This window comes from Xenopus laevis, chromosome 9_10L (assembly GCF_017654675.1).
Source record: "Xenopus laevis strain J_2021 chromosome 9_10L, Xenopus_laevis_v10.1, whole genome shotgun sequence".
NCBI classification, from domain to species: Eukaryota; Metazoa; Chordata; class Amphibia; order Anura; family Pipidae; genus Xenopus; species Xenopus laevis.
The window spans coordinates 106,284,156-106,306,057 of NC_054387.1; the positions used below are offsets into that span (position 1 = coordinate 106,284,156).

The 21,902-nt window shown below is 40.3% G+C and overlaps 1 protein-coding gene across 2 annotated transcripts; it reads left to right on the forward strand.

The window, feature by feature from the left end:
• Positions 1–13,937: 13,937 nt before the first annotated feature.
• psmg3.L (proteasome (prosome, macropain) assembly chaperone 3 L homeolog) lies at positions 13,938–17,332 on the forward strand. Of its 2 annotated transcripts, none has more exons than XM_018233884.2 (3): positions 13,938–14,047; positions 14,933–15,164; positions 17,124–17,332. In XM_018233884.2, exons 2-3 carry the CDS (start codon positions 14,934–14,936, stop codon positions 17,274–17,276), a joined length of 384 nt encoding a protein of 127 aa, XP_018089373.1. In that variant the 5' UTR covers positions 13,938–14,047; position 14,933; the 3' UTR covers positions 17,277–17,332.
• The last annotated feature ends 4,570 nt before the right edge of the window (positions 17,333–21,902 follow it).

Consider the following 21,902-nt stretch of genomic DNA (forward strand, 5'->3'; position numbering starts at 1 on the left):
ATTTATGAGACGGCAACCAGGGAATGTGCATTGATCTATTTGCCAAATCAATAGCATTTCCATTGTATTTAAACAAATTTTAGCCTTGGAGTGCACCCATAACCCCCTCTTTTGTATTTAGTTCACATTGCAACTATCTACTTACCTGCTGTAGCAATTTCTGTATTCCTCTTTCTGTGCTTTTCTGTCCTGAGAGACCCTGTTGCCACTTGCCTGCCAGGTTACACTGCGACTAGTAGCTACTTTATTACTCTTACATATCCATTTCTGTGATAGCAATAGGCCTTGCATATTATTCTTTGCCTGTGGCAATGTCTTAGTTCCTCATTCTCTATAGAACATAAAGTCTCATTTCTGCATCACTCCTGTCTGTGTTATAGTTCTAAACTCATGTTTCAGCTATTTACTTGCACTCTGAGCCAATGCCTGCCATCCTAGTTTACTGTTTTACCAGCATTAAAGTCCCCAAACCCACTTTGTGCTTTACAATCTATTGGTATGTACTGGATACATTTGTTCCATCCCTCAGGAGGTGGAAGCCCCCCGATTAATAGGCAGTTGGAGTGGTATAAACTCATATACCTGACCAAATTAATACCTGAAACGTTCAAAAAGTTATAGGGCCTATGAACTCTGCCAACCAAAATAATATTCTACACAATAGCTGGTTAAAAACAACCACTATAAATCCAATCAAACCAGTCAAATATATGCTATTAAGTAGTCGACTCTTTTATGTTTGTTGTTCAAACCATGTAAGAATTGATAGAAAGTGTATTTTAATTCACTAAAATTTTCTCCGTCTCTCCACGTGTCCACTTTCATTGTGTTATGTATGAACGGGTCATTTTTATATTTAAATGTTTACACCAAAAGTATAAAAATTAAGATGTGTTTAATTGGCGAAACACACTAACAGTCTGCAGCATACCAAGGTCGATGTTCAAAATGCAATACAGGTATGGGATCTGTTATCCGGAAACCCGTTATCCAGAAAGCTCCAAGTTATGGAAAGGTAATCTACCACTCAAATAATTCATGCTTTTAAAAATGATTTCCATTTTCTCTGTAATAATAAAATAGTAGCTTGTACTTGCTCCTAACTAATATATAATTAATCCTTATTGGAGGCAAAACAATCATATTGTATTTATTTAATGTTTAAATTATTTTTTAGCAGATTTAAAAGAGGTGGTTCACCTTTAAGGTAACTTTTATTATGTTATAGAACGACCAATTCTAAGCAACTTTTCAACTGGTTTGAAGAGATGCTGAATAAAAAGCTAAATAACTCTTTCAATAATAAAAAATGAAAACAAATTGCAAATTGTCTCAGAATATCACTCTCTACGTCGTACTCTAAGTTATCTCAAAGGTAAATAACCCCTTTAAGGTATGGAGATGTAAATTACAGAAAAACCCCCTTATCTGGGAAAACCTCAGGTCCCAGGCACTCTGGATAGCAGTTCCTATACCTGTACATGAAATCAAAAGCTGAAATTAGCTTCTAGTTGAATGGTGAGTACATAGAAGCTAGAGAAAATCACAGTCTGAGACTTTCAGATAAGGGAGCTACAAAACTAAAGGTTAATTAATTTGTATAAACTAGAGAACAGGATAAAGATGGACACTGTGAGTACAGGCCTAAAACATGCTATCTATCTTAGACAGGCCTCTCCTATCCAGCCTGATAAAACCAGATTCCAGCAAATCTCAAGCAACAAGAAGCCACCATAAGCCCTAAATGGTATTCAGAGGGTCACACCATTTGCATGAACAATAGCGTAGCTACTGGGGGTGCAGGGGGTGTGATTGCCCCTTGTCCGAATCCACATGGGGCCATTGCATCCTTCCTAACTCTTCTAATGAATGGTGCTCAAGTGCTGCTATTGATACTGGGGAGTATCTGTTTGGGCAATACATACAGTCATACGTTGGTTACTGGTTCACAAACAAAACCTTATGTACAACTACCTACTAGGCAAACATAATCCCCATCCCTACCTGTGCCTTTAAGAGCTCTTAATATCTTAAAAAATACTTTCTCTGAAGTCAATTGTCAGAATCACAAAATGACCTTAAGCCTGTTTTGTTTCTAGTTCCCTGTAAATATCTCAGGAAATATAGATAATACACTGACTTTTTTTGGGCTGCAATCAACAGGCTGCTGAAAATCAGACGAGCGAAAAGGTCACTGCCTCTAATTGCCTCAATGATTCTTCCTCCACGCAGAGAGAGAGAGGTCTCCCTCCATATGGAGTTCCAGCGGTACTGATGAGGCCATTTCATAAACCATAATCTGCATCTCTTGCTCGTGAAATGACACTTAGCAAAGTCTGGCGTGGGTATTGATTTAACCTCCAGCTGATCAACCCCCAACTAAACAAATTATACAAAGGCCTGAACAAGATGAAGGAGGCCCGGGCCAGAATAATTTGGCGGGAAGGTTAATTCCTTTTAACAAGCTTTAACCTATTCCCCAATCACTGCCCCTTCTCTGTAGGCCAAATTATATCCAGACTATCATCAGCAAACTAAAAGAGGAGAATTACTTTGCATTAGGCAAAAAGACACAGCATGCAGGAAAAAATAACCCGAAAAATTGCTTGATTCCACCCAGCAAGGAATAGGCTTTTAGGAACAGGCGATGAAACAGTATGTTCAGTTAGCAATCCGAGAGACGGCCAGATGGAATGTGGATTCAGATCAGATTGAAATCTCTTGCTGATTTGTGGTCTATTGTACGACAATGGCTGTTTGTTTCCAGATGTGCTCAACTAATGTTTAACATCCATTCTGGGAAATCTGCAAATAAATTTATTGCTGCCTCACTAAACATTGGTGGCGGTTATCATGGGCCCCTGTAATTCCGTAGCATTCTAGGCTGTGTGCACAATTCATTTTCTAGCTCCAGGGACCATCAAGTGTCTCAAGCTCCAGATGAAATCCTTTGTGGATCAAATAGGTGTCAGATAAGGAATGTGTGGGATTCTATTACCAAGAAAAAGAGAGCAGATTGTTGTGCATAGAATGTACGCTTGGGTGGAAGCGGCACACTGTAGCTGAAACTGGAAAGTGCCAAAGGGACAATTTCATGTCAGGTATTTTTAGCCTTTATTCACCTTGAATTTAATATTCTTGGCTGGATGATCTGTGCCCTGATGGCCTACAGTCTTAGCACTTGGCAGGTACTGTGTTCCAACAGGTGAAATGATGAATTCCTTTATCAATGTTTCATAAACAGGTGTTCCATGGTGAATTACTGACCTTGCTATATACCGTGCGTATAGAATTTAGGGATAAGCAACTCGCAGCTCTCCACATGCTACTGAAATACAATTGCTGAGAACTACAGGGCCACAACTACTGGAGGACCCTCTTGTTGCCAAGAAGCTAAAGGACATCAACATTAAAAAGATCCAGTGATTCTTTCAGATGTTGCCTAAATGCAATGATTGTGTGCTAGGGAGAAATCGTCCCGGTTTCCTATCAACCAGCCTTTGCAAAGCCAGGGAAGAGTTGCACTAAGTGTTGCTAGGCAACACTTGTGTCGAGGGTGGGGGGATGTATGATATTTCCTCACAGGATGCCATGAGAAGCCCATGGGGTTCAGAGATTGACAGGCCAAACGCAAGAGATGTTCTGGTTGCCTTGTTAAATCTGTGGCAGAAAAGATGGTTCACTTGTTACTTTCATACATGAACCAGATTGATACTTGGAATTTTTTTTATACCTGTACCTTTTCCTTTTATATATATTTACCTTAACCCACTGTCTGATACTTTCATATATTTGTTTCTACATCTACAACTGTAATAATTGCTTTTCTATCTATACCTCTGTTTGTTGTTTCACACTTAGCCCTTTTTGGGGCAGATTGGGGCAGATTTACTAAAGAGCGATGTGGCTAATGCTAGCGACGTTTCGCCAGCGTTGCCACCCACAGGGACATTGCCAATTCACTAACAGGTGCAAGCACCAATTTGCTAGTGAACGGGACCCTCGTTATCGGTCATTCACACTCTATTGCCAGGTGACTTTTCAATCTGGCGAATGGACGTTACTCCGCAAATTCACTAAAGTGCGGATTTTACTGAACGTTACCTCTTTCGTCAGAGTTGACTTTGCCATCTCAGACCAGGTGAAGTGCTATAAAGCAGCTAGGTCTTCCTCAATCTTCTATCACATACATCATATCCTGTCTGCTGAAAATGCATTAAAGTTCGAAAAACACTGGGGACTTTTCCCTTTTTTAAGCGGGGTTAGCTGCAAAAGTCCTAACTTACTTTTTTGGTTTTCTCCACACATTATTACATATGGAACATTCATTTTACAGTGGGCTCATGTGTAGGGCATTATATTAACTCTCTTGTCTTTATTAAGGTTCCACGGACCTGTGTAATATAAACCGGTAACTTAAACCATTTGCAGCAACATTTATAATAAAGACGTCCATACAACTTTAAATTTCCCTCCCTATGCAAATTGACCTAAACGCAAGATCACTAGCGAAGTTTCGTAAGTCACAAATGAAGGCTAGCACATCTTCCCTATGTAATGCTCGTACAGCCGAAGTAACGCTAGTGAAAAGCCGCCAGCGTTTGTCAGCCGGAACAAAAAACGCATTGCAATATATTTGCGTCTGGCAAAGTAGTGCGATGGGTGCGAATCGGTCGCTGGTGACAGTTCGCCCTTTAGTAAATCTGCCCCAAGTCTTCCCCATGTAGCTCTGCACATGTTACTTTCAGACTTGGCTCTGAACCTCTTAGTTTATCCTCCTACATCTGACCTGTCACCCAGGGGCGTAACTATAGAGGAAGCAGACCCTGCGGCTGCAGGGGGGCCCAGGAGGTATAGGGGCCCCATGAGGCCCTAATTCATATAAAATTTCAATAAATATTGGAGAAACAAGTCAACCCCAAAACATTTTGGGGGCCTGAAAAATAATTTGCTGTGGGGCCCAGTAATATCTAGTTACGCCACTGCTGTCACCCTAAGAAATAATTTCAAATGTATGTCTAGTATTCTAGTTGAGCAAATCAACTTCCACTATACAAATTAATTAAATCTTGGTCTTGGTCAACAGTCAAGGACAGGCAGGATCAAAGGCAGGTAAAAGAGGTTCACAATGCAAGAGTCAGGCCAGCAGTGCACACAGAAGTTAAAAGAGGCAACAAGGAACTAGATCCAAAAGATGAATGAACGGCTCATAGATAGTGCACAAGGATGCTAATTATCCAACAGGAAAGTCACATTTAATTCAGAAATATTTTGTACGATTTTTATCTGGCCTGGGGAAGAAAATTTGAATTTATTTTTTTAATGTTTCTGGCAATACTTCAGAAAAAAAAAATCACACTTGTCTAATTAATAATTTGGCGCCAGTGTTGGGGAGGCTTCATCCAAGCAAAGCCTGAAAATAATGCACATAAGTTAACTATGATTCTTAAGGCAGCTGTTTGAATATATGCGTCATAGATGCAGAAGAGATGGCAGATCAAAGGGATGTTATCAGGGGAATTAATAACAATCTCTTTCATAACAAAATTGCTAAAATTATGTAATAATCAGCCCAATAAATCTAAAACTTTTTCTTTACAGGGGTTTTATCTCCTTTGGTGAACAAGCTGCCATGTGGTCTTTGCTTATATGTACCAGCAAGGAAATAGTTATACTGCTGTAGGGCTCCCAAGGCTAGCGTCGGCAAAGCAATTTCCCAATAGTGATTGGAGGCAACTATAATATGACTAATAGCGCCCTAGGGGCCAGACATGAGCTAATACAGGAGAAAGGTTCCCTGCAGCTTCCTAGAGGAACTCAACCTTCATTTGCCAGAAATGTTTAGCCTATTTTGCTGGTTATTGGCTTGCTAAGCAGGTTGGCACATGGGCAAATGGCTGCGGATTCCATCACAACGCTACTCGGAAGCAACTAGAGATATACTAGGGGCTATCCTGCCCCTGTCAGCCTACTGCCCATTTGTAAGTCTAAATAGGTTTGTATTGTAGCTTTTTCCCACTAAAGCAACACCTTGCACAGATATGAGGATCTGTTATCTAGAATCCTTGGCAACATGGGGTTTTCAAAATAAAGGGAAATAGTTTAGCCCGCTGAAAACACAATACAACTATTTTACTATACTGAATAAAAACCCACGTTTACACCTTGTTCTTTATATAACAAGATGCAAAGCCACTGTACTAACAGAGACCAGCAACAGTTGTCACCTGGTATTGGCCCAGAAAGTAAAAAGATGCTTGATGCTAACCTTATTAATAAGAAAGAAAGACAAGAGGTATAGGAAGGCTGGAGTATTTGTTCCAGAGAGGGTAGCAACCAGGCATGGAATGAGAATCAAAATAGGCCCTGGCATTTTAGGTACACAAAGGCCCAAACAGCCCCTCACCAGCCCAATAAATAGTGACTGTCTATGGCAACTTATGGCAGCCCCTCAGGCATTTGCCAGAACCCACAGATTGCCAGTCCGGGCCTGGTAGCAACCCTAAAGCTAGATTTGCCTCAGTTCATTAATCCACAACAATCATTCAGTGGTTAGCTTTTTTATACATCAGATGGAAAAACATTAGACTTCATTTAGCTCAAACCCCAAAATGGACATACAATTAACATTTATATGATCTCTCTTGTGCTTACTTTCCACTTTAGGGTAGCCCCTTCATTGGGAGATCATTCCCTTACCCGGACTCATCACATGTACCATAAACACTAGAAAAGTGCCTTCTTCCCGATATCATTGCCTAAGCCACGACGCAGGGGGGAGGTGAGCCAGATGGACAGGGGAGTTCAGAAACTTCAAATAGATGATCTCTTTTATGAGCGAAACTATACATCAACTATACACAGCTATTTAATATAAATGGTCAGACAATTGACTTACCTGTAGCATTTTGTATGTGATACAGGCTGTACATTTGTTTTGCCTTAGTGAGATAAGGTCCAGGCTGGCATTTTGTTTTTCTAATCTCTAGGCAGCAATATTTTAACAAAAATATCTAACCTGCAATTAAAAAATATAATTTACAAATATATCATTTCTAGCCCAAGCATATCTGCTAGCAACTGGAGATTTTTCTTCCCATTTATGGTACTGTACTGCCATCCAGTGGAAGCATAAATCCTACGGATTTGTATTGGCTGCTTGGGAGCAAATTAATCAAAATATGAGCTTAGAGTTTACCAAAGAAAAACTCACCGACCTTCTGTTCAATCCCATGGGATTTTTCTAAACGTATTTAGCAGTGGGTGAACGTTAGAAATCACCATTTGATAAATACACTTTGAAAAATCCCATAGGAATGAATAGAAAGTCTGTGAGTTTTTCTGTGTTAAACTCTAACCTCGCACTTTGATAAATCTGCCCCCTAGTGCAGTGTGGGTGCAAATTGCATCAGTTCTGAAATTGTGTTAGTATGCAATACCTTAGGTGCTGTGTGGACATGCAATAAGCACAGGTAGGTTTGTACATTACATTGCACTTTCTACAGTAATGTGGATACATAAATACAAGTAACTCAATAGCATTTTGGTGGATGCAAATTTGCACCCATTTTGGCAATGCACCTTGCAGTCAGGCCCCGGACTGGCAATCTGTAGGTTCTGGCAAATGCCAGAGGGGCTGCTATAGTACTTGGCATGTACCATTGTGCACTGCTTCAGGTCCTCTACTGACTCTGTAATCCTCCAATAGGAGCACTTACATGCAGGACCGCCATCAGAATTCACAGGGCCCCATACCACAAAATTTTCCTGGGCCCCCTGGGCTGCGCCCACTGCAAGCCCCACCTACAGGTCCGCCCCCCACCACACAGTAAAAAAACAATAAAAATATTGGTGGCTAGGGTTCCCACATGTTAATAAAAAATAAAAAGATATTGGTGGTCAGGGCCACCCATAAAAAAACATTTGTGGCCAGGGCCCCCCATGAGAAAAAAAAATGGTGGCCAAAATTGGTGGCCAGGGCCCCCCTCCCCCCACATTATAAGAAAATTGGTGGCCAGGGCCCCTTAAATGTCCATGCCTTACCGAAGTCAGCAGCTCTCAGAAAGATGGGGGGCCCGTCTAATCAAGTAAGTGTGGCATGGCAGGGCCCCCCTACAACTCTCCCCCCTGTCCCCCCCTGATGGCTGCCCTGCTTGCATGTGAAAACAATCCAGACCTGGCTTCAATGGAGCATACTCAGACTAATGCAGCACAAGATGATGCTCCCTATTCCAGCTCCACTACTCTCAATTTCAGTAAAGCAAACAGCTATGTGTATGTAAATGGAGTCCCCTACATGGGGTCCCAGTTATTACTCAGGCTTTAGTATTCATGTATACTGACATAGATTTAGTATCTCTCTGCACAGCTATGAGGAGATATTTTGCTGCTGGAATTATACTTATAATTATATTTTCTTTGGCTGACCACACCACCAGTAATGCCAAACCATGCCCACTGCTAGCTTCCTGTAAGAGGTGTGCTTAATAACAATGGTGCCAATTCAACCAAGCAGCGATTAGTTGTGCAGAGTTTAATAACATTTCTGACACCCAAAGGCCAGATCATAAAGACCAAGAAAGCTTTCAGAGAGAACTGCTGTTATGCAGGCCAGAAAAGCAAAGTTGTCAAAGTTCCTTATAAATATGACAAAGTTAAAAAAATTAGGCTAATACTACAACATTAGTGGCACGGTGCTTAGTGAGACCAGTGCAATTTTTACAGAACAGGAGCATGGATACAAGGAAAAGTATTAGCCTTAGTAGCAGAGGGTTGTACTGTGTTAGCCATAGCTCAAAACCAGAAAACATAGAGTAGGTAATACCTTTTATTGGCTAACTGAGTAGATTAAAAAAATGTGAGCTTTCGGGACTACTTAGGTTCCTGCTTCAGGCATGGTATACACAGAAACGAAAAGATCAGAACATTTATACACACTTGTACTGAGTAAAGAAATATTATCAATCTGATATGTGAAATCCTTCCCATACAAAAATTGATCAGCGTCCCTCCTGTGTAATTAATGTAATTAACACCTAGTTGTGAGGTGACGGAAGTCCTGGGTCAGGTGTAAGTCTTTTGTGTATGTCCACTGGGTGCAAACCCTGTTAACGCCTCACTATATGGTATTGAATTTCTGCATGAATTTATATTCCCATTCCTTTTGCTCCTGTTGTGTTTTGAAGTTACTCATGAGTACAATGACTTGAAGATCATCAATACTGTGGTTATTACTGCAGAAGTGCGCTACTACTGGGAAATCCGTTTTCCCACAATTGATGTTAGATCTGTGAGAGGACATCCGCTGGTGTAGTGTATGTCCAGTTTTACCCACATATAGCCCTGTAGTTGGGCATTTCACACACAGTAAGGTAGACCACATTGTGTTCATGCTGGCAATATAGGTATAGGTACCCGGCCTTTTGTGTAAATGTGGGTGAAGGTTTTACACCTTGCTTGCACATATACTTTACAGATCCTTTCGGGACTGGGATTATTGCTTTTATTATTAATGAAAGCAATCATTGCAGTACCGAAGGGAGCATTAAAGTATATGGGGAACTATGCAGAAAAGCGCAGTTTAAGAAGCCGGATTAACAAACCCGGTAAAAGACTGCACCGAACCACCCAATAATAAGGGTAGTGTAAATCTTCAAAATCACTAGTTGAGTGCACCGCCATTTGTAAATGTATATTTCCCAAGGCTTCCTAGTGGATTTCAAGGCTTGCACATGTGCATGTTAGTGAAAATTCCCTTTTTGTCTGATAATGTGCATGCACAAGTCTAGATAGACACAAGGAAAATATGATGGCGGTTACTTAAAGTAAGATCCCCAGACTGGTGCAATTTTGGTGTAACTATGGAAAGGGGGCAAAGTGGGAAGGCCAGTTGAGATGAGATTTGGGCAGATAGCTGGTTTGCTCTTCTATATACACCAGTTTGAAATAAAATTGGGGCAAGATTTGGGATGAAAGACTTGGCACTGTGACTGAATTACTTATTCTGAGATATTTACCTATACTGTAACCTTGTTATGAACTAAGAGGGTCCCTGACCCAATGTTGGACTTCCAAGGGGGTGCTAAAAACAAAAGCTGAAACAGCTGCCTTGATTAAACATTCCCTTTGCATGAAAGCACAAGGCATGTAACTGCGTGGCTCTACCCTAACCCTTCCTGTCCAAATCAGCTACATTTGCATGCAATTTAGTAACAAAAGTGATAAACGAACGCTTAAATATAATTTTGAGGTTCCACTTAGTTAGCTACCAGCTGAAAGCATCCCATTAATAGAATTATATTAAAGATAGTCATCTTCTCCTGTATAGGATGTAGCAGCTGCAAGTTCAATGCAGGATGTTGTCACTTTGCAGAGTGATTTGACTTTATTGAAGGATTGGACAGCAAACTAGAAAATGAGGTTTAATATTGCTAAATGCAAGGTTATGTAGTTTGAAATAAATAATATCAATGCAAGTTATACACGAAATGGTAGTGTAACATAGTAAGTAAGGTTGAAAAAAGACACACGTCCATCAAGTTCAACCTTTTAGGTTTTTTTTTAATCTGCCTAACTGCTAGTTGATCCAGAGGAAGGCAAAAAAACCCCATCTGAAGCCTCTTCAATTTGCCTCAGAGGGGGAAAAAAATCCTTCCTGACTCCAAAATGGCAATCGGACTAGTCCCTGGATCAACTTGTACTATGAGCTATCTCCCATAACCCTGTATTCCCTCACTTGCTAAAAAGCAATCCAACCCCTTCTTAAAGCTATCTAATGTATCAGCCTGTACAACTGATTCAGGGAGAGAATTCCACATCTTCACAGCTCTCACTGTAAAAAACCCCTTCCGAATATTTAGGCGGAACCTCTTTTCTTCTAATCGGAATGGGTGACCTTGTGTCAGCTGGAAAGACCTACTGGTAAATAAAGCATTAGAGAGATTATTATATAATCCCCTTATATATTTATACATAGTCATCATATCACCCCTTAAGCGCCTCTTTTCCAGCGTGAACATCCCCAATTGTGCCAGTCTTTCCTCATAGCTAAGATTTTCAATACCTTTTACCAGCTTAGTTGCCCTTCTCTGTACCCTCTCTAATACAATAATGTCCTGTTTGAGTGATGGAGACCAAAACTGTACGGCATATTCTAGATGGGGCCTTACAAGTGCTCTATACAGTAAAAGAATGACCCCCTCCTCCCATGAATCAATGCCCCTTTTAATACAGCTCAAGACCTTATTTGCCCTTGATGCTGCTGACTGGCATTGCTTGCTACAGCCAAGTTTATCATCTACAAGGACTCCAAGGTCCTTTTCCATAATGGATTTGCCTAGTGCAGTCCCATTAAGGGTATAATTGGCTTGGATATTCTTACATCCCAGGTGCATAACTTTACATTTATCAACATTGAATCTCATTTGCCACTTAGCTGCCCAGATTGCCAGTTTGTCAAGATCGTGTTGCAAGGATGCCACATCCTGGATGGAATTAATTGGGCTGGATAATTTTGTGTCATCTGGAAACACTGATACATTACTTACAACACCCTCCCCTGAGTCATTAATGAACACGTTAAATAAAAGTGGACCCAATACCGAGCCCTGGAGGGACCCCACTAAGAACCTAACTCCAAGTAGAGAATGTACCATTAACAACCACCCTCTGTACCCGATCCTGTAGCCAGTTTCCTATCCATGTGCAAATAACTTCATTAAGCCCAACAGACTTCAGTTTAGAAAGCAGTCATTTGTGGGGCACATAATCAAATCTACTGCCCCCCCCCCACTGTCCAGCATCTTACTTACCTCATCATAAAAAGCAATCAAATTTGTCTGACATGACCAATCCTTCATAAAGCCATGCTGATTGCTGTTCATAATGCCATTCACTAAGACAAAATTTTGAGTGTGACCCCTTAACAAGCCTTCAAATAATTTGCCCACCACAGATGTCAAATTTACTGGCCTATAATTGCCAGGCTGAGATCGTAATCCCATTTTACTAAACTGGTAAATGGGATGGAAAATTCTAATTATGAGGGTAGACTGTCCTGGTTGAACCACCATTTAGTAATGGTCTGTGTGCTGCCTCAGAGATCACCTGACCAGAAATACTACAACTCTAAGGGGTATATTTATCAAAGAGTGAAGTTAATAGTGAAGTTCCGCCACTAGAGTGAAATTCCGCCACTTCCCATTCATTTCTATGGGGTTTTTAAAGGCGTATTTATCAAAGGGTGAAATTTCACTTTCACCCATTGATAAATACGCCTTTCAAAATTCCATAGAAATGAATGGAGAGCTGCGGAATTTCACTCTAGTGGCGGAACTTCACTCTTTTGATTTTGAATTTACCCCTAACTGTAACAGGAAGAAGTGTGGAAGCAAAAGACAGAACTCTGTCTGTTAATTGGCTCATGTGACCTAACATGTATGGTTTGTTTGGGTGCACCATAAATCATCCAAGAAAGTAATAGATAGACTGGAGCCAATAACCACGGGATATTAGAATAAAAGAAAAAAGTCTTTATTTCCAAGCATCTTTAAAAACACAGACAGGCATTCTCCTGGGACTGCACAACTAAACCATAGCGTGTCTAGTCACCTGACGCGTTTCGTGCCTCTCTTTGGCACTTCATCAGAGGTGGAGTCTGTTCCTAGCTCTCTGTCTTATATAGTGAGTACAATTAAAACAATACACCCATTAAAATTAGCATATTACACTCATGGTTTGTTTTCAGGCTATATTTTTTCTATTTTCTCTATACATCTGTGTGGGAACATTTAGTCAAAATTTATATAATAATCAGAATCTTCTGAAGATTCTGATTATTATATAAATTATATAAATTTTGACTAAATGTTCCCACACAGATGTATAGAGAAAATAGAAAAAATATAGCCTGAAAACAAACCATGAGTGTAATATGCTAATTTTAATGGGTGTATTGTTTTAATTGTACTCACTATATAAGACAGAGAGCTAGGAACAGACTCCACCTCTGATGAAGTGCCAAAGAGAGGCACGAAACGCGTCAGGTGACTAGACACGCTATGGTTTAGTTGTGCAGTCCCAGGAGAATGCCTGTCTGTGTTTTTAAAGATGCTTGGAAATAAAGACTTTTTTCTTTTATTCTAATATCCCGTGGTTATTGGCTCCAGTCTATCTATTACTTTCTTGGATGTTGCCAATTTGCCAGGTGCGGAGTCCGGCTGACTGAGGGCCACCACGAGGATAGATGCGGACCAGTCGCGTGTGAGTAATAAATGCACCATAAATCATACAATCCCCAGGGGGGGCGGACTTTATTTTTTAAAATAGCAGTTTTTTTATTTATGATTTCCCAATGGCACATACTACTAAAAGTGTATTATGTCAATTATATATTTACACAAAGGTTTTACATAAGAGCTGTTTATTGCAATATATTTTATAGAGACTACATTGTTTGAGGGGTATAGTTAAAGCACAAGTGTGTCTCAGTCAATAAAGAGCTCAGGGCTTATACTATGGCATTCAGTCATTACTGGGAGCTGAATGGAACCAATGGGACATAACTAAGGGTTTCCGTGGGTAAATGATGGTCTGAGTCATAACAGAAATATCAGCCCATGGAGTCTGAGTTGACGATTTTATGTTTGCAGTAAGGCTAAAGCGCCCAGAGTCAGATACATGGCACAGGTGTAACCCCAGCAGGAGTCACTGAGGTGTAGTAAAGTAAATAGAACTATAAGAAACGATGGGGCTGCTCTGTCATTGCTTTATAAACTGATACACAGTAGCTTCACATTCTGATTGCCTAACTGTCCGTGCATTGTCTCTCTCAGACTCAGAATGAAGTCTACGCTAGAAAAAACTCCCGCCGCATCTTCACATGCAGGCCTGCGTCACTGCGCTTATCTACGTAACGTGAAGTCGTGACGTTTCAGTCTCGCGAGAGTAGGCTTGTCCCATCAGTTCCGGCAGGAATTAAGGCGCTGCACTTTTAAACATCGTTCAGCGATTCAGGAAGTCGGGGCTGTTGTGCGGTATGTAAGGGGAAGTGCGTTCCCTTTTGTTTTCTACATGGTTACTGGCTCATATATGCACCTATCAATGCCCCACAGATGTCTTATTGTCTCTATACAGTAATGGCACACAGGGCATTTGTATTGAGCTTTCTGGATAAGGGATTCTATACCTGTGCAGGTGTTTTCTAATTCTCCATAATGTACGTTGTTGCCAACTTCCATGTATAACATGTGACATGGCCACTTAGTTGATTTACACAGTAGGACCAGGTTTGGGGGCATATTTACTAACATTTGAGGTGTCTGGAGGTGTTGCCCATAGCAACCAATCAGATCTTTGCTTTTGTTTTCTCACTTATAGGTGGCTGTTTAAATCTAATTACTGATTGGTTGCCATGGGCAACATCTCCAGAAATCTCTCCAGATGTGGTCTTACCATGTAGTGCCACTAATGCAATATCCGTCTATTAGTCTTGCAGGTAAATTAGGTATATCAGATATTGAAGATATACATATATATCCAATATCAAAGATTATTGGTCACTTTTACTTTGTATGTTGCACCTGACTAATAACCATATTGGAAATATTCCCGTTGTTATGTATGTAATTTTCAAACATACGGATCCAAGCAGTAAAAGGTATGGTAGGCTCACCAGGGTTTGGAAGAAAAGCTGCAGGCTGCTGCAGAGGTAGAAGAGACATCCTGTCGTCAATCTGTTATGTTTTGGGTAGTCAAGGATGAGGAGAGTATAACAGTGCTTTATTAGCAGAGTCATGCAGGCATTACACAACAGTAAGCTTTCACTTGTAAGCTGTCAGGAAGTATGCACAGTATATGTCTGAGCACAGTGACATCTACAGGCCATTTGTATAAACACCACACCGTCTCATTTCCTCTCTTTTGTGTTGAACAGAATGAACATGCCAGTTACAGATACAAAACCTGCGGTGGTGTCTAAGCAAGCCGAGGTGGTGATCAATGGTGTAGCCACACAGGTGGTGTGCTCTGCATTTACCAATCAAATTCTGGTCGTGGTAACTCAGTATGGAAAGATGGGAACCCTTGTGTCAGTGACACCAAGCTTGGTCTCCAGTGATCTTGGAAAGCCCTCACTGACAACCAAAGTGCTGTTAGGCCAAGATGAGGTAAGAAAGGGATTCTAAATAGTCTACAATAGGTATGCATCGAATCCACTATTTTGGATTCGGCCGAATCCTTTGCGAAAGATTCGGCCGAATCCTAATTTGCATACACAAATTAGGGGTGGGAAGGGGAAAACATTTTTTACTTCCTTGTTTTGTGACAAAAAGTCAAGCGATTTCCCTCGCCTCCCTAATTTGCATATGCAAATTAGGATTTGGATTCGGTTTAGCCAGGCAGAAGGATTCGTCCAAATCCTGCTGAAAAAGGCCAAATCCCGGATTCTGTGCATCCCTAGTCTAGAACCAGCAATTGCTTGGTAATCATACTGCAACAAAATAATGCTGTTGCCGCTCCTATTAGGCCAAAGTTATCCAACCATTAATAAAACCCAGTTACCCATTGTACTTCCTGGTAGGGTTGAACTGAATCCAGGATTTTTCAGATGGAAACTGTTTCAGCGAATCCAAGTGCCTGGTCAAACCGAATCCAAAAAAACACTAGACTTATCATCACACAAACAAGGAAGTCAAGATTTTTTATAACCGTACATGTTCTGTTTACATCCTTTACTCCTAATTTATATATGAAAATTAAGGTTCGGGTTTGGTATTCAGCTGAATCTTTCACAAAGGATTCAGGGTTCAGATGAATCCTAAAATAGTGGATTCGGCGCATACCTACTTGCTGGGAACACCACCGTATAACCGTTTTTTGCATAATGAAAGAAAATGTAGTTCTAAACGGCTTTACAGTACAGGTATGGGACCTTTTATCCAGAATGCCATTTTCCTACAGGTCTGTTAATTACTGCCTTCTGCTACATTGTGTCATCAGGAGTTGCTCAGTACTGCCTACAATATAGGCCAGACACGTACATTAAAACCTTTGTAAATGCATAGTGAATATATATAAAGTTGCTTAGAAAAACACTTTTTTCATCGAGCTTAAACAGTTCTAATTTTGAGATGTCCTTTGCTTTTACTGTTATAAAACAGGTGCAGTCAGCAGGGTTGTTCACTTTTAAATTAACTTTTACTATGGTATAGATAGAGAATTCTGTTCTGAAGCAGTTTGTAATTGGACTTTATTTTTATTATTTGTTGTTTTTGAATTATTTAACTATTTGTTCCGCAGCCAGTTTGGAATTTCAGCGGCTATCTGGTTGCTAGGGTACAATTTATCCTAGCAACCAGGCAGTGGCTTGAACGCAAGACTATAATGTGAATTGGATAAGGACTAAATAGTAAGATGGGCAATAACCGTACAATTGTAGCCTCACAGGGCAGTAGTTTTGGGCCGATGGGGTCAGTGACTCCAATTTGAAAGCTGTAAAGAAAAAGAAGAGAATGGCTAATACCATATATACTCGAGTATAAGCCGAGTTTTTCAGCTCCCAAAATATGCTGAAAAACTCTACCTCGCCTTATACTCGGGTCAAGCGCAAAAATGGTCGCCAGCATCCAAGAATGGTCGTCAACGTCCAAAAACGAGACGCCGGCACCTCCAATGGGAGCAGAAACCCTCAATTTTTTGATTGAAACTTACCAGAAGCTGCTGCATTTCTCACCCTAGGCTTATACTCGAGTCAATAAGCTTTCCCAGTTTTTGGAGGTAATATTAGGTACCTCGGCTTATACTCGGGACGGCTTATACTCGAGTATATACAGTACTTCAAAAAATTATTTATAAAAATAATAATGACCAATTGAAAAACTGCTAAGAATAGGACATTCTATACCATACTAAAAGTAACCTGAAGGTGAACCATCCCTTTAAGTAACCCTTAGATCCAAGTGGGTTCTTGGTGTGTTTAGGAATTCTTGTGCAGCAGATCCCTAATCTTAACATGGGTAGTAAAGTTTTAAAAAGGCGAGGCATTTGCACTGAGTGTGATAAGCACAGATTCCTTATACTATTTCACCCGTACATGTATTAATGTGCATTCTCTTTTCTATTTATAGCCTCTTGTCCATGTGTGCGCAAAGAATCTGGTGACTTTTGTGTCTGAAGAATCCAAGAACAAACCAGTGCTTCTGTCTATGGCATTAAAGGACAAAAGTGTAGACTGTATTAAGACATTAAAAGATGTCATTCGAAGCTGCCAGGTCTGGTGATGAAATTGTGTTTTGTGCACAGTTACATTATCTATAATAAATATATTTTTATACTTGCTGGTAGAGATTCCTTTTGGTGATCCCTGTCCTAATATCTCAACTACATTAGGGATGCACAGAATCCACTATTTTGGATTCGGCCAAACCCCCGAATCCTTTGCAAAAGATTCGGGTAAATACGAAACTGAATCAGAATCCTAATTTGCATATGCAAATTGGGGATCTGAAGGGGAAAACCTTGTTTACTTCCTTTTTTTTGTGACAAAACATTATGCCATTTCCCTCCCGCCCCTAATTTGCATATGGTTCGGCCAGGCAGAAGGATTCAGCCTAATTCTGCTGTAAAAGGCCGAATCCTGGATTTGGTGCATCCCTAAACTACATACAACTAGTCTGCTCTGTACAGAAACGCTTGATGTATATTCCACCTGCTGGCAAACACAACAATCATTTTATGGATTGCCGAATGTAATGCTTATCAGTGATCCCCAACCAGGAGCTCGGGAGCAACATGTTGCTCTCCAACCCCTTGGATGTTGCTCCCAGTGGCCTCAAAGCAGATGCTTATTTTTGAATTCCAGGCTTGGAGGCAAGTTTTGGTTGCATAAAAACTAGGTGCATTGCCAAACAGAGTCTCAATGGAGGTTGACAATCCACATAGGGACTAACAAATGACCAATCACAGCACTTATTTGGCACCCCAAGAACATTTTTCATGGTAGTGTTGCTCCCCAACTCCTTTTACCTCTGAATGTTGCTCACAGGTTCAAAAGGTTGGGGATACCTGGCTTATTGAAACAAACCTTCCATGTCACTGAATATGACCCAATGAAGTATCAGAGCCAAAAAAACAGAACAGAAAGCTTTTTTAACAGGCTGGTTTTCTAAAAAAAAAGAAAACTGATCCACCTGGAGGCCTAAGTAAATAACTCTTAACTAGGTTTCTATGTACCACTGCCCAAGACTCCACTGACTGAATGTATTCTTATAATTCACTGCTTTATCCCACTACATTGTTGTTCCTTATCCTTGGCTCGAACTAGTGTACAACCCTCCCAACTGACCACTGGACAAAACTTTTATAAAGACATTTTGCAAGACCATACTGCATCTAAACACCAGGAGCAGACATATGACTTATTAAAAGGGTTTGTTTACCTTTGAGTTCGATTTTAGTATGATGTAGAGAGCAATTTCTAACTGGTTTTCATTTTTTTTTTGTTTGTGGTTTTTGAGTTATTTAGCTTTTCAGCAGCTCTACAGTTTGCAATTTCAGCAATCTGGTTACTGGGGTCCAAATTACGCAACAACCATGCAAACTGGAGAGCTGCTGAATAAAAACCTAAATAACTCAAAGCCACAAATAATAAAAAATGAAAACCAATTGCAAATTGTCTCAGAATATCACTGTTTACATCGTACCAAAACTTAATTTAAAGGTAAACTACCCGTTTAAATGACCCTTGCTGTATTTGGTTTTTGATTTGACTTATTTGTAGGGTACATCCACAGAAGGGTTAGCTGTTGTTGGGACACAGCAATAATATAATACAAGCCTCTATACATTTAGGGGGTTATTTATCAAAGTCCGAATACAATTTATTCCAATATTTTATCCTAATATCACAATTTTCACGTTTTTTTCGGATTTGTCATCCGATTTTCGCGTTTTTCGGATTTTTCACCCAAAGACTCCAAATTTTGTCCGAAAACCCCAGGATTTTCCAGGAAACCCAGTGCACATCAAAAAATCATTGGGACTTCTCCCATTGACTTATATACAACCTCGATTGGTCTGAGATGCTGGATTTTCTGATTCTGACTTTTCCATTCTCTGGGTTTAATAAATTCCGAAAACATTCTTGATTTTTTTGAAAAGTCCGATTTTGTATTAAAAGAATCAAAAATTTTTCGAGATTTTTGCATTCGGAGTTTAGTAAATAACCCCCTTAGAAATCCATATTGTGGCGCTACATATATAAATGATGATGACAGTTGTATGGTTGAGTTGAACCTAAAAACATGCTTCATTTGGAAAGTAATAGATTTTAAAGTGGAAAGCCCACAGTTGGGTTGTCAGTTAATCCACTTCCAGAGCCAAATCCATATTGAATTACTGTTAAATATACAAATCTTAAGCAAGATGCTGAATGGTAAAAACATTATTTGCAGTGAGAGTTAGTGGGTATTGATACAAAAATCCTATTTCTGGTCCCAGTGCACTTGAGATACATGATCCAATGCCTTCCCTTTGCTACTCACATTCACATTCACTAAATGGTTTATATCAGAGAATAAATGATTTATATTGAGAGATGTATTGGGATGATTAGGACTGGCAATCAATGGGGAGACTGAAATAGAATGTGAGCCTTTATGGAGAGTCATGATGACTATGGTATCGACCCATGCATGGCTTCCTTTAGTTGTAGGGCAGTGGAGTTGGGGTTAAGGGAGTTGTAGTTCAACAACTTCATGGTTGCAGGTTGGATTTCTCTTATTTGTAAAATAAAAATATTTCACAATTAGAGGCTGCTGGGGCCCCAGAACCCTACTACTGGCCCTGTTATGAAGTTATAGTTTTCTTGTTTATCATCCAGTTTTTTTTACAGCTCTCTGTGTAAGTGGAGGATTTAGTTTATACACGACCTACTGCTGCAACAGCTAAAGAAATATATTCACCTGAAGCAAGAGAAATAGATGCACAATCAATAAGCAATAAAGCACTTCTGCCTATTTGCAAAAGAAATACATTTGTAAATGATATTGTATTGGTTTCTTGCAGCTTTGGGGTGTGAGGGGGGGGTGAGTGGAGAACACTTTAAATCTAAGAAAATGTTTCAACTTATTCTTCACCGAAGGGCACGAAAAGCAAGTTTTCTTCTGTACAATAAACAGCCCGAGACGATAGCCTAAATCAATAAAATAATATCAGAATGAAATGAAAATCAGATAAAAGGGAAATAACTTTTATAAATACCATAAGATGCTGTTTCATGATTTAATAGCGGCTCAGGGAGGAAATGAATAGGGCGACTAATATACAGCAGTTGGATTTATATAGGAGGAGAAGCGCTGAGAATGATGGGGTTTTTTTCAGGTTATCACAAGACTTTCTGTCATTGGAAGGACTAGGCCATGCCAGAGAGCTTGGTAGAGTCATTACATACACAAGTGCATTATGCAGCCATGTTTCAAGGTGCGTCTGGCACAATTGTGACCAGCGTTGGACTGGGAGTCTGAAGCCCATTGGGGTTGCCGCATCAGGGGCCTCTACACCCCCCGCTCCAGCCACAACCCTACTTTGGCAACCCCCCACCTGGGCCACCAGGATTTTTCCTGGAATCCTGCAGTCCAGTCCGATCCTAATTGTACCCAATGTGTCAGGTACAAATTGTGTCTAGCGTTTTCAGATTGGGGTTTGTTCAGAGCATCAGTTCAAAAACCAGGTCCAGGTGTTGGCAGTTCCAGTATTCCCCAACATCAATAGGCCCAGTTGAGCACCATTTAGCAGATGAGGCAAGATGGAGGCACTGGCAACCACATGGAAATATAGGAACCTGTTAGGATACAAGTATTGTTGGGAGGGGAGGGCAGGTCTCTGCTCCATTTAGGAGCTCCAAGAGCTGCAGCAATATTTCAATGTGCAGGGAATTGATTTCTGCTTTTATATATGCTCTGCTTGCACTTTGATTTGGAGGTGTGTATTTTAATTTTTTTGTATTACATTTAATAAGCATTATTTTGCTAAACATTCTATTCTATTGCACTTAACTAGCTTTTTCTATAATGATCATCTTTTGCAAATACCACCGTCGCTTGGATTATTTTATGCGCAAATTATAATTGATTATATTGTACTGTTTAAATCCCTTACTTACAGTCATATGAAAAAGTTTAGGAACCCCTCTCAGCCTGCATAATAATTTACTCCACCTTCAACAATAGCTTTCATTTCCCAGGAACATCTGAGCACTGGGGTGTTTTCTGAATAAATATTTTTAGTGAAACAGTATTCCGTTGAATGGAATTAAATCAAATGTGAAAAACTGACTGTGCAAAAGTATTGTAATTTTGCTAATTTGAACGCATGTAACTGTACAATACTGATTACTGGCAACACCAAATAGGTTCGTTTGTTAAGGGCTCTTACAGGCGAGCGTTTTTACCTGCGCTCCCCTGCGTTTCAGTTTCATGCATTCAGCCGCAGGGGAGCGCAGGAGTAGACGCACTGATTTCTTTTCAATGTGGCTGTCCTCACAGAGACGCATGTAAGTGCCAAACGCAGGTTGGGACGTAGCATGTTGCATTTTTCCTGTGTTAGGCGCTTACATGCGTCTGTGTGAGTACAGTCAGTGCGTCTACTCCTGCCCTTCCCATGCGGCTGAACATATGAAACCGGAACGCAGGTAAAAACACTCGTCTGTAAGAGCCCTAAGCCTTGAACTTCATAGGCAGGTGTGTCCAATCATGAGAAAAGGTATTTAAGGTGGCCAATTGCAAGTTGTGCTTCTGTTTGACTCTCCTCGGAAGAGTGACAGCATGGGATCCGCAAAGCAACTCTTAAAAGATCTGAAAACAAAAATTGTTCAGTATCATGATTTAGGGAAGGCTACAAAAAGCTAT